General features: G+C 43.2%; 1 protein-coding gene across 1 annotated transcript; it reads right to left on the reverse strand.

The window, feature by feature from the left end:
- Window positions 1-71: 71 nt before the first annotated feature.
- Window positions 72-14,144, reverse strand: Tox4 (TOX high mobility group box family member 4). The gene is made up of 9 exons (XM_075949421.1): window positions 13,954-14,144; window positions 13,796-13,864; window positions 7,147-7,389; window positions 6,082-6,342; window positions 5,372-5,602; window positions 3,341-3,421; window positions 2,165-2,908; window positions 1,645-1,808; window positions 72-1,145 (listed from the first exon to the last, which is right to left on the reverse strand). The coding sequence occupies exons 1-9, from the start codon at window positions 13,957-13,959 to the stop codon at window positions 1,085-1,087; spliced, it is 1,860 nt and encodes a 619-aa protein (XP_075805536.1). The 5' UTR covers window positions 13,960-14,144; the 3' UTR covers window positions 72-1,084.
- Window positions 14,145-14,170: the final 26 nt, after the last annotated feature.

A 14,170-nucleotide genomic window follows, 5' to 3' on the forward strand; every position in this document is an offset into this window, starting at 1 on the left:
TTCAGTTAAAGAAGAACCTAGAATGTAAAATAATTATCTTATGCTTTATGTAAATGAAAGCACATTTAAAAGATGTTTCAAATGTAACTTTACTTTGCAAAACCTCTCATTAAGGGTATAGAGTTCCGCCTCTTACATGCAAAACTGGTAATCAAGTCAGGTAAAGAAAGTTTTGACTGCAGAAATGCTTGTAGAGAAAAAAAAATCCTAGATGTCATTTCCCCTCCAGCCCAATGTGCTGAGAGAGAGGTGTATGTGTAGGAATGGGGAGGGGACCTTGAGACAGGATCTCACTATGTACCACCTGCCTCTACCTCCCAACTGCTGGGATTAAAGGAAGAGTGCATCATACCCAGCCTCTGTTTTTTGAAATCTACCTATATTCCCCTCGAAAATACTGGGATTAAAGGCATGGGCCACCATGCTCTGCAAAACCTTTATTCTACCTTTGCCTTGTGTAGCCTAAACTGGTTTCAAACTTACTGGTGGCTGAGGATGACCTTGAACTCCTGATCTTTCTGCTGGGGACTTAACTCAGAGCTTTGTTAGTGCTAGGCCATAACCCCAGCCCCACAAATCTTTGTTCTTAAAGCACTGTGTAGATTAATAATAGTAATTCCCTTTTAAGGGGGGGGGATATTTTAGCTCAGTATTTTCATTCCTCTTGGGACTTAAACCCAAAGCCCTTTATCACTGAGCTGTAGCCCCAAGCCCCATCCCAGGGCTGTCTCCTCCTAAGAACAGAGCTGAGCACTTCCCCAGTAACATTTTAGGCTCTGACAATTTTACCAACACATTTCTTCTAATAATCCTCTATGATTTGCTTCCATCTTCCCTTCACCTTTCCCTGTACTATTAACCTGGCAATTTTGCTTGTAGTTGAGAGTGAAAGTAATTCCAAATCACAGTAAATTCGCTGGCCCTGTTCCTTAATCTGGCCTCTGCTGAAGAAAAGGTGGGGGCATGAAGGACTATGGGTGTAAAGGTCAGGCACTACCAGAAGAAGCCCAGCTTGTGTTTCAAAAACAGGCTCCTGGACTTGTGTCCAGCAGATGAATCTTCAAGGCTTGGAGAAGAGGAAAGGCTACTTCACAAACACCACGGAATTTGGATTTCTAGAGGCCACCCAGGCCAAGAATACATCCCTAAGAGAAGGAAAAACAACACAGTTATTACAGCCTAGATATACTCTAACTATCTTTTTATCTTCTCAATGAAAAATACATGCAAATAATTCCCTAAATCTCCAAAATATAACACTATCATCTTAGTAAATACAGGAACAAAAAGCCTCAGAGTCGAAAGTGGTGACGGTGCTGATCCATCTCGTAGAGGTCTGGGGACAGGACGCAGGCGCCCTGTTTCATGGACATAGGTAATGCCCTGGAATGTTTAGTATTTACTCTGCTGCTTTCCCATTACCTATCCCGCGCCAATCTCTTGGGTACTGCTACCCTTACTCATGCCAGGCAAGCTATCTTCAATGGAGCTGCACCCATCCCGAAGCGACTAAACAAAGCTTCCTTCTAGTAGCAGCTCTGGTCAGACATCGTCTGCCTATCTGCACACATCAAGCTGCTCCAGCTAAGGCAGTCCTGACTGCGTACTCAAGGTTGCTGTGTCTCCAGGAACTGCTGAGCTCACCTGCAGTGCTTCACCACGCACTCATTGCTGCAGTACTCGTTGTCCCAGTCCTTACTGATGACAGGAGGGTTCTCACAGCCAGACCTCACACATCGAGGCTGAGGTGACAGTGTCACAGGGGATCCACTCACCAATTCAACATCCATCTGAGAAGGAGACTCCACCTTACAACAGGGAACAAACAAGGATGTATTAGAGTGCAACCTACCTACTCAAAACATTTCACACACCAGTAGAGAAACAGGCACCACACCCCTCACATAAGGAGTTTCAGAAAAGGGTGAGTTCCTAGTCTTCTCCTTCATAACCAAGCTTTAGAGTTCTGATAAGCAGAATGACATGAAAAGTCTATATAAGAATTTTATTTTAAAATAACTTTTTATAAGTTAAAACTGGCATGCAGAGGCAGGAGAATCAGATTTAAGGCTATCTTTGGTAACAGTCTATCTTGACCTACATCAGATATGTATCCCAAATATAGATTTTTTTTCCCTTTTTTGAGGAAACAATTCAAGCTTACCTCAGGAACTACATCTGTGATCATTTCACAAATTGTCTCAGGAGAGGTTGCCTCTGCTGTATGGGCCTCGGGGCTGCAGGTCAGAGGCTGCTCAGGGCTGCTCTCCACAGCTGGAGGGAACAGGGCAGTCTGCATTTTTAGAGTGGGTGGAGGCACAACCTTGCTCTGCAGTGGAGGCGGCTGCTGTTGTAAATTTATTCTAACTTTCTGAGGTGGAGGCTGTTGCATGGCCTGAAGTGGGGGCGGTTGCTGCAGAATGGTGACTTGCTGTTGAGTTGGGGGCTGAGGCATCTGTTGCAATGGAGGAGGCTGGAGTCGGGGTGGAGGCAGTTGCATAGAAGCGGCAGCTGCAGCTGCTGCCTGCAGCACTGACCGAGTGACAATCTGGGCCTGCTGGCTAGGCTGAATAGTAGCTGTACTTGTTTGGCCTAACTGGAGCCCACGGGAGGTAACTACAGTGGCTGGGATAACAGTAACCATTCCTCCCTGAGACATGGTAATAGAAGAAGGCAACATTTGTTTGGTAATAATCAACTTGGTAATATTGGGCTGACCTCCGGCCCCTGAGGATGCCTGGTTTGCCACGTAAGATGAAAGCGTGGAATTAACTACAATGCAAGGGGACAAAGCAGGTGACTCTGTTGAGGCTGGTGCTGGAGATGCTGGGTCAGCAGCAGTCACAGGAGGAGGTGAAGGAGTCTGTGACTGTGGAACAGGATCTAATTCCACTGTTTCCACAGTAGCCTGACAACCAAAACAAAAGGCAACACATTCACTCTCAGTACATTTCAAGCAAAGATAAGTAACAGATAGAAAAATAAAGACTAAGTAAATGCTGAAAATAATGGATAAACTCAAAGACTATTTAAGTAAGCTTATGATATGAAATACTAGGGACGCTTTAAATCAGTTTTTACTCTGTAATAATAGGTTCCACAGAGATTTGCTTTTATTTTATGTGTATGTGTGTTTACCTGCACATATGTGCGCCGTATGTATGCTTGGAGAGCTTCAGGAACTGGAGTTAGAGATGGTCCTTGGCTACCGTGTGAGTGCTGGGAACATCTCTTCAGCCCCTCCATGTGTGTGTTCGTGTATGTGAGAAAGACTGAGATCTGCCTATAACAATTTTTTAAAAAAGAATTGGTTTAAGACATCCATTTATTATCATCTTACCTGACACTCCTGATTGTCTTTATAAGCAGCTAGTGCCTTGAGATACTCTTTCTTGGCAGCTTCAGTTTTCCGCTTATACACCTAAGAGAAAGACACCATCTCAAATGAACCACACTCCAAGGAGAAACTGACTGTTTTTGTACATCAAGAACTCAGTCCAACCACAGACCACTCTTCTCAGTGGAGCAAGCCATAATGGCAACCTTTATGGCAAATTCACTCTACTGCCTTACTAAAATTTCTATACTTCTAAAGTAAACAGCAATCCATGCTCATTGCTATATCAAAAATAAAACCACCTCCTATCAGTAGCCTATATAGCCCAATACTGCCCAACTCCAAGACTTCCCCTATAAATGTGCTAAGTAATCAAAGATGGCCCCAAGAGTCCTTACCTCTTGTGTGCCTCCCCTCCCACACCAAAAGCTGAAGGCAGTTCCTCTTCTATTGAGTCTGGGCTTTCTCTGTGATCTGATCATTAGAATGTACCATATTTCTTAAAAAATGAGAAACTACATGGAGGAACAACAACATACCGAATAACAGATGGTAGTAACTGCCAGCTATAACCAGCCATATTCTATCATTTTGTTACAATAGTAAGAAATCCAGGCAAGAACAGCAGAAACACCAAACTAACCCAAAAGGATGAGGGTGAGAATCTGAAATATGGTATATTAATAATATAAAATAATATTAAACCCAACCTTGTAGACACTGAGGATTTGCTTTGACAGGAGATACAGGCATGTGGGGTAGTGATAATTACAGCTATCTTCAGTGTACACGTGCCCCTGCGGCACACACCTTCATGCTGACCTTTGAAATTCATGATCTGCCTCTACCTCCCAAGTGCTATATGTGCATACCACTATTACTGGTTGATTTTTTTAATTCAGTTTAAATTTAGGGAAATTACAGTTTTCAAGTTTACAGTTCATGAGAAAGCTGTTAATGAAATTGTATCTGAAACTTTGAGGCATAGTTTTAACAGGCAACTTATCAAGAAACAGCTTAACTGTACAAACAGGAAAAATACAAGACTTTAGGAAGTTAGCCTAAAAACTAAACAGTTGAAGACACAAAAGGGATTAGGCACTATGAATGGATGCCACATGGAATGTTGAAATGAGGAAACTAGACTATCCTAACCCTATCATTTAGAAGCTGTATGACCTTAACTGGGCAGTGAACCTTAGAGTCCCATCTTTAGTTTTTTGAGACAAGGTTTCTCTTTGTAGTCCTCGCTGTCCTGGAACTCACTCTGTACACCAGGGTGGCCTCGAACTCAGATCCACCTGCCTGTGCCTCCCCAGTGCTGGGATTAAAGGCCTGTGCCACCACCACACCTAGCAAAGTCCATCTTTAGTAAAGAGGAGAACGATAGTTATTTTACAGTTTATGAAAGATGCAGTGTTTTTATAATGAACTTAAATCAATTATTTTGTGTATACGTGTGTATGTTTCTGGAAATGCATATAGCATTTAGAGGACAGCTTATATAAGTTAGTTCTTCTCTTCTACCATGAACCATGGATCTTCTGGGGTAGGAGAGCATACATGTATAGAAGCCTTGGGGGTTTGCTACCAAGCACCACAAAAACTACTAAATAAAAATGATTTTTTGTTTAAGTGCTAAGATAAAGGATGCATGGCTGCCATTAACAAAGCTCTGACAGCTAAGTACCATGGTGGTGTGAGTAAGAATGGCTCCCACGCCCAGTCAGTACGAGTGGCACTGCTTGTTGGAGGAAGTGTGTCACTGGAGGTGGGCTTTGAGGTTTCAAAAACCCAAGCCAGGCCCAGTGCTGCTCTCTTCCTGCCACCTGCTGATCCAGATGTAGAGCTCTCAGCTCCTCCAGCACCACATCAGCCCCATTCCCCACCATGATGAGAGAGGACTAAACCTCTGAAACTGTAAGCAAGCCTCCTTTATAAGAGTTTTGTGGTCTTGGTGTCTATTCACAGCAACAGAACACTAACATTCTGTTCAATTAAAACCTTAGCAAATGTTTACCACCCACTAGTCACCTGCTTTTGCTCTTCTCCGAGACTGTCCCACATGGAAGCCACAATCTTTGACACCTCACCAAAGGTAGCATTGGGGTTCTGTCCCTTGATGGCAGCCTGAGTATCACGGAAGAATAATGCGTATGCGGAGACTGGCTTCTGAGGCTCATTAGGGTCTTTCTTTTTTCTCTTCTTGGGAGCCTTTTGTTTTTTCCCTGTTTCCACTACCACTGTCTTCTGACTCGGAAGTTGCTGTCAGGGAGAAAAACGGATAGAATTAAGAAAAGGGTTTTTTTGTTTTGTTTTTCGAGACAGGGTTTCTCTGTAGCTTTGGAGCCTGCCCTAGAACTAGCTCTTGTAGACCAGGTTGGCCTTGAACTCACAGAGATCCACCTGCCTCTGCCTCCCGAGTGCTGGGATTAAGGCATGCGCCACCACAGCCTGGCTAAGAAAAGGGTTTTTGATGGGAACAAAATTAGGCTGGAGAGATGGCTCAGTAAGTAAGAAAGAAAAGTAGCCATAGCCATGGCATTTAAGCTAAAAATGTAAGCAATGGTTTTGAAAGCCATATATGTATGTGAGGATCACTAACAGTAATCAAGAAGCGTATTATAAACAAAATTAAGAGGTAGGAACCCACACCCAGAACCAAGTAAAGATGATTAGGCTTTATCTGGCAAGCATTTTACCCTCGACTAACAGCAGAATGAACTCTGGCAGGGAATGCCTACCCTTCGAAAATCATCAACGCCGTCCTCATGAAGTGAACTGGTAGGTGACGGAGTAGTCGAAAGACGATCCTCAGGTGACTGGGCAGGTGGCAAGATGGTGCTACCTCCTAAACTCAATCCAAGTTGAGAACTCAGCTCTGACTGGTCAATAGTGGTCAACTGGCTATGTCCCATTAAGCCAGATGTCATGTCTGTCATTGGTACGTCAATTGTGACAGGTGGGTTGGCACTATACTGAGTTCCTATAGAATGGTCCAGATCCTGAGAGAAGCAGAAGGACTAATTACAACACACAACATTAAACAGCAAGTCCCCCTCCTTACACATCCCTGGCTTATGTAGACTATGATCACTTAAATCTTATAAAACATCAGATAATCTGTCTACATAAAAAACACGTTAAGAGGCACCTGCCTGTAATTCCAACACTCAGGAGATAAGAGGAAGGGGGTGATAGAGTTTGAGGCCAGCGTGATCTACATATTTGAGTTCTAAGTCATTCAGGGCTTCATAGTGACACCCTGACTCAAAAACAAACAGAAAAGGACAAATAATTCATTTAATATACCCCGTGAGTAGTGAGAACAATCTATACCCACTAGCATCTTCTAACAATAATGTTTACAGTGGTAGTGCATGGGCAATGAGCACAGGAGCTGGGGTGGAGACAGATGCTGTCCTCAAACACATGAGATGGAGATGCTAACACCCATAAATGCTGAGTCTATAATTAGCACTTTATTTGGCTCAGCCCATTTTTTAATAAACCATTCTATGTGCCATCTGAATTAAGATTGAAGGCTATTACAAACAAAACCCTTTTTTAAAATGAATCATTTTCATTTCAAATATCTAAATTAAGATTGGATATTTTATAATTTAAAGTTATTTTTAAAGAAAATCTCATTTATTCAAGTAAAATGAAGTCTTTGTTGCTGAGTCTTTAGCTTACGTAGAAAGAAGAAACAAGAACTACCCAAGTGTAGCAGGGACTAGAGATGAACTTCTGTCCCACTAGAGCCGTCCCTAGAAGCTCAGTGAGCCTGCTGCTGTGTCCCCTCTTACCATAGTCAGGCCCCCACTCAGGAGCCCCCCGCCCTGCTCCATCAAGCCGTGGGTCATGCCCACAGGCATGTCCAATGTCTGAACTCCGTATTGAGCAGCAAAGCTGCCATCCTGTGAGGAAGACGGGTCTGCCAGGTCATCAAAGTGGCCAACCACATCTGAGACAGCCAGGGAGGGGTCAGAGTCCAAGGAGATGGGTGGGATTTCAAATTCCTCATCGCCCAAGCTTGGTGTATGAAAGGTCTGTATGGAAAAAGAGAAGGGATTAGTAGGAGAGGAGCTGACCACAAGATGCCAGTGTGCTTCTGCTTGCTTCTATCCCACTTGGTCACATGACACAACTGAAACTCCAACATCCATCACTATGTTCAATTATTGTCTCTCTTTTTAGCCTTTACCACCTTTAAATTATCTCTCCTGTTCTAATAAGTCAGCACAAGTAAGGAAACAGCCTATGATGCTTAATATTCTGCTGCCGATACTAAACACACCAGTTATTTCACAATGGTATACTTGAATTTTCAGACCACAGAAACTAACTGTTGTGTTGACCAGCCAATCACTCTTCGTTGTTTTAGGTTCCTCTGGATCAAATCCTAAAAGATACTGCCATAGAAAAATTACCTACCTCAGCACTCAAGAGGCAGAGATAGGCGAACCTTTGTGAGTTCTAGGCCAGCCTGGTCTACAGAGCTAGTTCGAGGACAGCCAGAGCTAAACAGAAAAACCCTGTGCTGAAAAACCAAAAACAACCAAACAAATAAAAACCTCACCATTTTAAAAATTTCAGCATTAACAAATAAGATTCTCATTTGTATAGGATTTGGGGGTTCAATAATATTAAGAAAAAGGATAACAGCTACAAAGTGAACTTGAGGCCAGCCTACCTTGTCTTAAAAAAAAAAAGTACACGCGGCTCATTGTCCCCTCCTGAGTCTGACTAACAATGAATGATCCCTCTTCTGGTCTATTGGTTCCCCCCTTTTTATTTCCTTCCTTCCTTTCAAGACCTAGTCCCAAACGGCAAGCCTCCTGACTGCTGGACCACTGCACCCAGCTTCACTCCTACTTGGAATGGAGCCACTATTATTAGGACTGACAGAAATGTCTAGTCTCAGATTATTTGACAGCTTCCTGTCAAATAGAAGCAACTGTAGCAATAAAATATTATAAGTAATAAGCAAGAGGCTTTGTAGAAAGAACTGTGGCTCACGCTCATGACCCTAAGTAGGTTTTCCTTATCTATAAAATACATAAAACAGAGATTACAGCCTGGCACAGTGGTCACACCTGCAACCTCAGCTTGCAGAGACTTAGCCAGGAAGAGTACCACGAGTTATCAGAAGGCTGGGCTATATAGTTAGTGCAAGACCCTACCTCAAGAAAAAAATGAGCCTCATATGGACACTCCAGAGCAGAGGAAACGCACTCAGCCTAAACTGTTTCCAAACTCTGGGCTTTTTAATTCTGTTTATAAGGCTAATACCCAGGAGCTCGTGAAATGGCTCAGTGTGTAAACAGAGGCGCATGCTACCTAGCTAACAACTTGAGGTGAATCCTTGGGCTCCACATAGTAGAGGGAGAAAACCTACTCCTCACCACCGACCCCTTAGGGGGTGCATGTGTACCTGCACGCGTGCGCGCTCGTGTGTGTGTGTGTGTGTGTGTGTGTGTGTGTGTGTGTGTGTTAGAGAGAGAACACACAGTAAATAAAGGCAGGACAGTGGTAGGGTACACCTTTAATCCTAGCCTCTGTGAGTTCAAGGTCAGCCTGTTCTACAAGAGCTTAGTTCCAGGAAGGCTCCAAAGCTACAGAGAAACCCTGTCTCAAATAAACAAACAGATAAATAAAGGATGCTTAGATACTGAGCACAGGAGGGCAGGAGAGATGACTCGGCAATTAGGAACATCTGCTGCTCTTGCAGCACTGGGGCTCACTTCTCAGCACCCACTCTGGTGGTGCCTTCTGCCCTCTGCATACACACGAAACAAACACGAAAACTACCACTTCCCTCCTCTCTACTCATCCTCTCCATGTTCTCTATCCTCTCTCATTTGTCCTGAAGCTTGAACCCAGAGCCTATTACTTACTAAACAAAACCTCTAAAACGAACCCATATACTGACTACTCACTATTAAAAAAATAATTCCCTAGAGCTACAGTGATGGCTCGGTGGTTAAGAGCACTTGCTGCTCTTCAGGACCTAGGTTCTATTCCTAGATGGCTCACAACTCTAACTCCAGTCCCAGGGGACCTCATGCCCTCTTCTGACCTCCATGGGCACAAACATACATGCAGGTACAACAACCATACATATAAAATTTTTAATTTAAAAAAGTTTCTTGTGTATTCATTTTAAAGAAACCAACTTTAACATCTAATTTATCCTAAAGTGTGGTTATTATGGATCCTTAAAATAATTTTAAAAAACAACAGAATACAGGCAGGAGAGATGGCTCAGAAGTTGAGAGCATTGACTGCTCTTCCAGAGGGCCCAGGTTCAATTCACAATACACACACAGCAGCTCACAGCTGTTTGTAACTCCAATTCCAGGGGACCTTCACACAGACATACATGCAGGCAAAACAACAATGAACATAAAGTAATTTAAAAAAACAATAGAATATACTGGGTGCTTACAATCCCAGCACTTAAAACAGGGGCTCTCAACCTTCCTAATGCTGCAACCTTTTTTTCACAATTCCTCATGTAGTGGTGACCCCAACCATAAAATTATTTTGTTGCTACTCTGTAACTATAATTTTGCTACTATTATGAATTGCATTGTAAATAATGTTGTAATTTAAAAAGGGATAACAGAGAAAGATGCCATGCAACAGAGCTCATGTGGAAGGGTATATTTTTGTGGGAGAGGAAACAGAAAATGGGGGAAAGGAACTGGGGGAGACTGGCCTCTGGGGATAGGAGCAGCAGGAGAGGCAGAGAGAGAGAAGGGGGGAGAGACAGACAAAGAAGCAGAGAGAAGGAGAGAGAAAGAAAGGAACAGAAAGAGACAGGAGGTGGGCAGGGGTCTTTTAAAAGTGTAGTGAATGTGCCCAGCAGGTTCTCCTAGTGGCTGCAGCCAAGATATAGCCTCTCGGAACCCCAAGGTCAGGCCAGGACAGATGCCTAAATACTAGCAAATATCTGATATGTGACCCCTGTAAAAGGGTTGTTAAACTCCAAAGGAGTCACAACCCACAGGTAAAGAACCACTGACTTAGAAGGTAGACAAGAGAATTAGGAAAGTCAGCGTCACCAACTACAACAGACACTGAAAGCTAGTCTTGGCTTCATGAAGCCCTATCTCATAAAAGCCAAACAATGAAACTGAAAAGAAAATCTGATATGATATATGTAGCACTAGGTGGCCTGGAAGGCAGAGAACTGCCGCTTCTGCCACCTGAGTGCTGGGATTAAAGTGGTGTTCAAATACAGAGCACCATGTACCAGTCAACTCAACTGAAGAAGAAGACTAAACCTTCACAGCACAAGCTTTCTGTCTGAAGCAGTGCAGTAATACACTTTCCTCTGTGACACCCGTTATTTCAAACCGATTTCCCACATACCCAGTGTATTTGAATGGACTCTCTGTAAACTGTTTAAAGCTATGCTCGTGCTTGGTATATTCTAAATACGAGTTAGAGGTGTTATTATAAATACCTTCTCTTCTGGAGTTCCTATTTGGTAATGATATCTTTTTAAATTTTTTCAGAATTTCACACATGAAGTTCTGTACATGTATTTACAATGATGCCTTCTTTTTGTTCTGTTTTGTTTTGAAGATGGAGTTTTTCTGTCTAACAGTCCTGGCTGTCCTGGAACTCACTTTGTAGATGAGGCTGGCATTGAATTCAGAGATCTGCCTGCCTCTGCCTCCTAAGTGCTGGGATTAAAGGTGTGTGCTATTACACTTTTTCCTTTTAAGATTTACTTTATATGTACACCACACCTAGTGTTTACAGAGGTTACTTATGTGTATGAATGTTTTGCCTGCATGTAAGCCTGTGTTCTCTGTGTGTGCAGTGCTTACAGAGGCCAGAAGAGGGTGTGGAAACTCGAGTTACAAGCCCTTTTGACCTGCTGTGTGGGTGGTGCTAGGAACTGAATCCAGGTCCTCTGCAACAGCAGTAAGTACTCTTAACCACGGGTCCATCTCTCTAGCCCTTATAATGATGTCTTTTGATATGAAGAAGTTTCTAATTTGAAGGCAGTCAAATTTTTCAATTATTTTATGGTTAGTATTCAATGAGGACCTATTTTTTTTCTATTGTTCTTTTTGAAAAAAATTAATGTTCTTCTAAAAAGAATTGCTAAAAAAAAGTTGCCCACTTTTAAGTTACTTGTGAGGCTCAAAATAAGATTGACGACAATAAAACTCATACACTCATTAACATAAAGATTAAAAGCCGGGCATGGGTGGACACACACACTTTTAATCCCAGCACTCAGGAAGCAGAGGCAGATGAAAGCCAGCCTGTACACATAGCAAGTGTGCCTCCAGCCAAGACTACATAGGGAAACCATCCCCCAAAGCAAAGCAAAAACCATAAACATTAAAAAATTCAGCACCAACAAGAGACGAAGAAATAAGAAGGCATAAAAAAAAAAACAGACCCAGCAGTTTTGGCACATGCCTTTAAGCAGCACTCAGGAGGCAGAGGCAGGCAGAACTCAAGAGTTCAAGGCCAGCCTGGGCTACAGAATGAGTTCAGGACAGCCAGGGCTACACAGGGAAACCCTGCCTATAAATAAATAAATAAATAAATAAATAAATAAATAAATAAATAAATAAATAAATAAATAAAAATAATAGAACCCAGGCCTAAAGGATGCTATTGAATTTAAGCTTAAACTGTAGCTGTGTCACCCTCACTAAACATAGGGCAGATGCAAGTCTGGAAACTTCCTTCCTTTCTCCCGCAGTGCTGGAACACAGCAGGCAAGAGCTCCACTGCCTAGCCTAGCCATAGTTCCTGGATATAAAAGGGGCCACCTATCATGTTATCATGTTCAACTGCATAAAAGGGGCTGGTGGTGGGATAAATTGGAAAACTGGTTTTTTTTTTTTTTTTGTTTTTGTTTTTTTTGTGACAGAGTCTTCCTATGGCGCTTTGGCAGTCCTGAAACTATGTAGGCCAGGCTAGCCTCAAAATCAGAGATCTGCCTGCATCTGCCTTCCAAGTGCTGAAATGAAAAAGGTGTGCAACAATTCACCCAGCCTTGTATTTACTTTTAAAATGCACTGTCTATGAATAAGGACAATGTGAGGTTTACGGCACTTCAAACAATAAAATTAGACCATAGAGACCTCATCTGGAAGGAACAAGTTAAAGACTGAGTTTCTTTCCAATTCTGAGTAACACTTTCCGTTGCTTAGGAAATATTCAATAATTGTAAATTAAAAAATAAACCAGCAGCTGGCTGGTGATGGCATATGCCTTTAGTCCCAGCACTCAAAAGGTAAAGGACAGTCAGAGATCTATACAGTGAGTTCCAGGCCAGTCTGACTTACATGGTAAGATTATCTTTAAAAAAAAACAAACTAGCAACTACTCACTGTCAATCTATCTCTCAACTGTGCAAATGTTAAGGATTTATTATAGGATAAACTCACAAAACAACAACCAACAACTTTTGGTGCAAAAAAAAAAAAAGAGCAAATGATTCACATCGCTTTGGGAGCGGGAGGAGTATATAATTCTCAAAAGAAGGTCCAAGGCTAAAGTGCTCAAAAAAGGCGAAATTTTCATACACTGCACCTTTTACTTTTGCTTTGCCTAATATAAGTGTCATGCTTAGAATAGGAAAATCTGTCAACCAAGTTTTCTGGAATACATTAGAGCTGTGGTTCTCAACCTCCCTAAAGCATTGACCCTTTGTTCCTCATGTTGTGGTGACCAACCATAAAATTATTTTGTTGCTACTTTATAACTGTAATTTTGTGGGTTGTGAATCATAATGTAAATATCTGATTTGCGCCCCCTATGAAAGGGTCGCTGGGCTCTCAAAGGAGTGCGACCGACGGGTTGAGAATCACTGTCTTACAGGCTCCAGTTTTCTACTTCACACCATCTTGAAAGAACAAAACTAACAAACCCTATTATTATAGTTATTTGACAACTGTGACCCAAAATATAAGTAAACTCAAAGTTTATAATCACTAGCAAACAGGTATAATGTACTCCTTTTATATTCTCTGGCAGCCATTTCCTTCCGTCCTTCGTTAGCAAAACAAGCATAAACCACGTTGGTAAAGGCAACTATTTTTATCAGAAATTTCAAATAAAAAAGACCCCTACCGAATTTAAGAATTAACACCTGTCCGGGGTTATTGCTAGATAAACTTTCTTATCTCGGTTTCTTTACTGAAGAATTTTTCTTCTTTGCTCTCTTCCAAGGTTGTTGCAACTATTTCACCGTAACCAATGCAGACGATTCCATTCGTTCTTCGCATTCAGAACCGAAATCCTTCCTTAAATCGGCAGTCTCTTGGACACCCTGGTTTTCTGATGACAGCCGCTTCCCGTTCGTCCCCACCCCCCAACCCCGACAGTCGTCTCAGAGGCTCTGGAAGCCTCGGTCGCTGTCCGCCCCAACCGCTGCCCAGGCCCTTCCGCGCCCCAGCGTCGCCAGCCTCTGCTCACCTCGGCCCCTGACAGGAAGGGATGCGAGGGCCCAGTGATCGTCAGGTAATTGTCATTTCCTCCAGGAAACTGTAAACCAAAAACAGCCACGGGGATGAGCGAGCGCAGCAGGGGCGGGCTCCCCGCGGCCCCGTCGACCCTCCCGGCGCGGCGCTTACCTCCATCTTCGCGGCAGCACTAGCAGCTTCTCCGCGTCCGCGTCGCTCCCACCGGCCCCGCCGGGTTCCGAGCGCGTCACTTCCTCCAGGAGGAGCGTCGCTGTCCGCTGATTGGACGGAACCCGGCCGAGCCAGTCGCGAGCCGAGCTGCCCGGAGGCTCGCTGTCGCCCCCTGGAGCTTGGTGGGATGATGGCATGTACAAGAGCGCGGGGCGGC

The sequence above is a fragment of the Microtus pennsylvanicus genome, chromosome 15 (assembly GCF_037038515.1).
Source record: "Microtus pennsylvanicus isolate mMicPen1 chromosome 15, mMicPen1.hap1, whole genome shotgun sequence".
Taxonomy (NCBI): domain Eukaryota; kingdom Metazoa; phylum Chordata; class Mammalia; order Rodentia; family Cricetidae; genus Microtus; species Microtus pennsylvanicus.

Bases quoted from the DNA above. Each gene is read 5' to 3' on its own strand.
- Tox4 (XM_075949421.1), bottom strand. The intron at 6,343-7,146 runs GTAAGAGGGGAC...TGCTTCTCTCAG, and splicing joins TGAGTGGGGGCCTGACTATG to GATCTGGACCATTCTATAGG. The intron at 5,603-6,081 runs GTAGGCATTCCC...TCTCCCTGACAG, and splicing joins GCGTTGATGATTTTCGAAGG to CAACTTCCGAGTCAGAAGAC.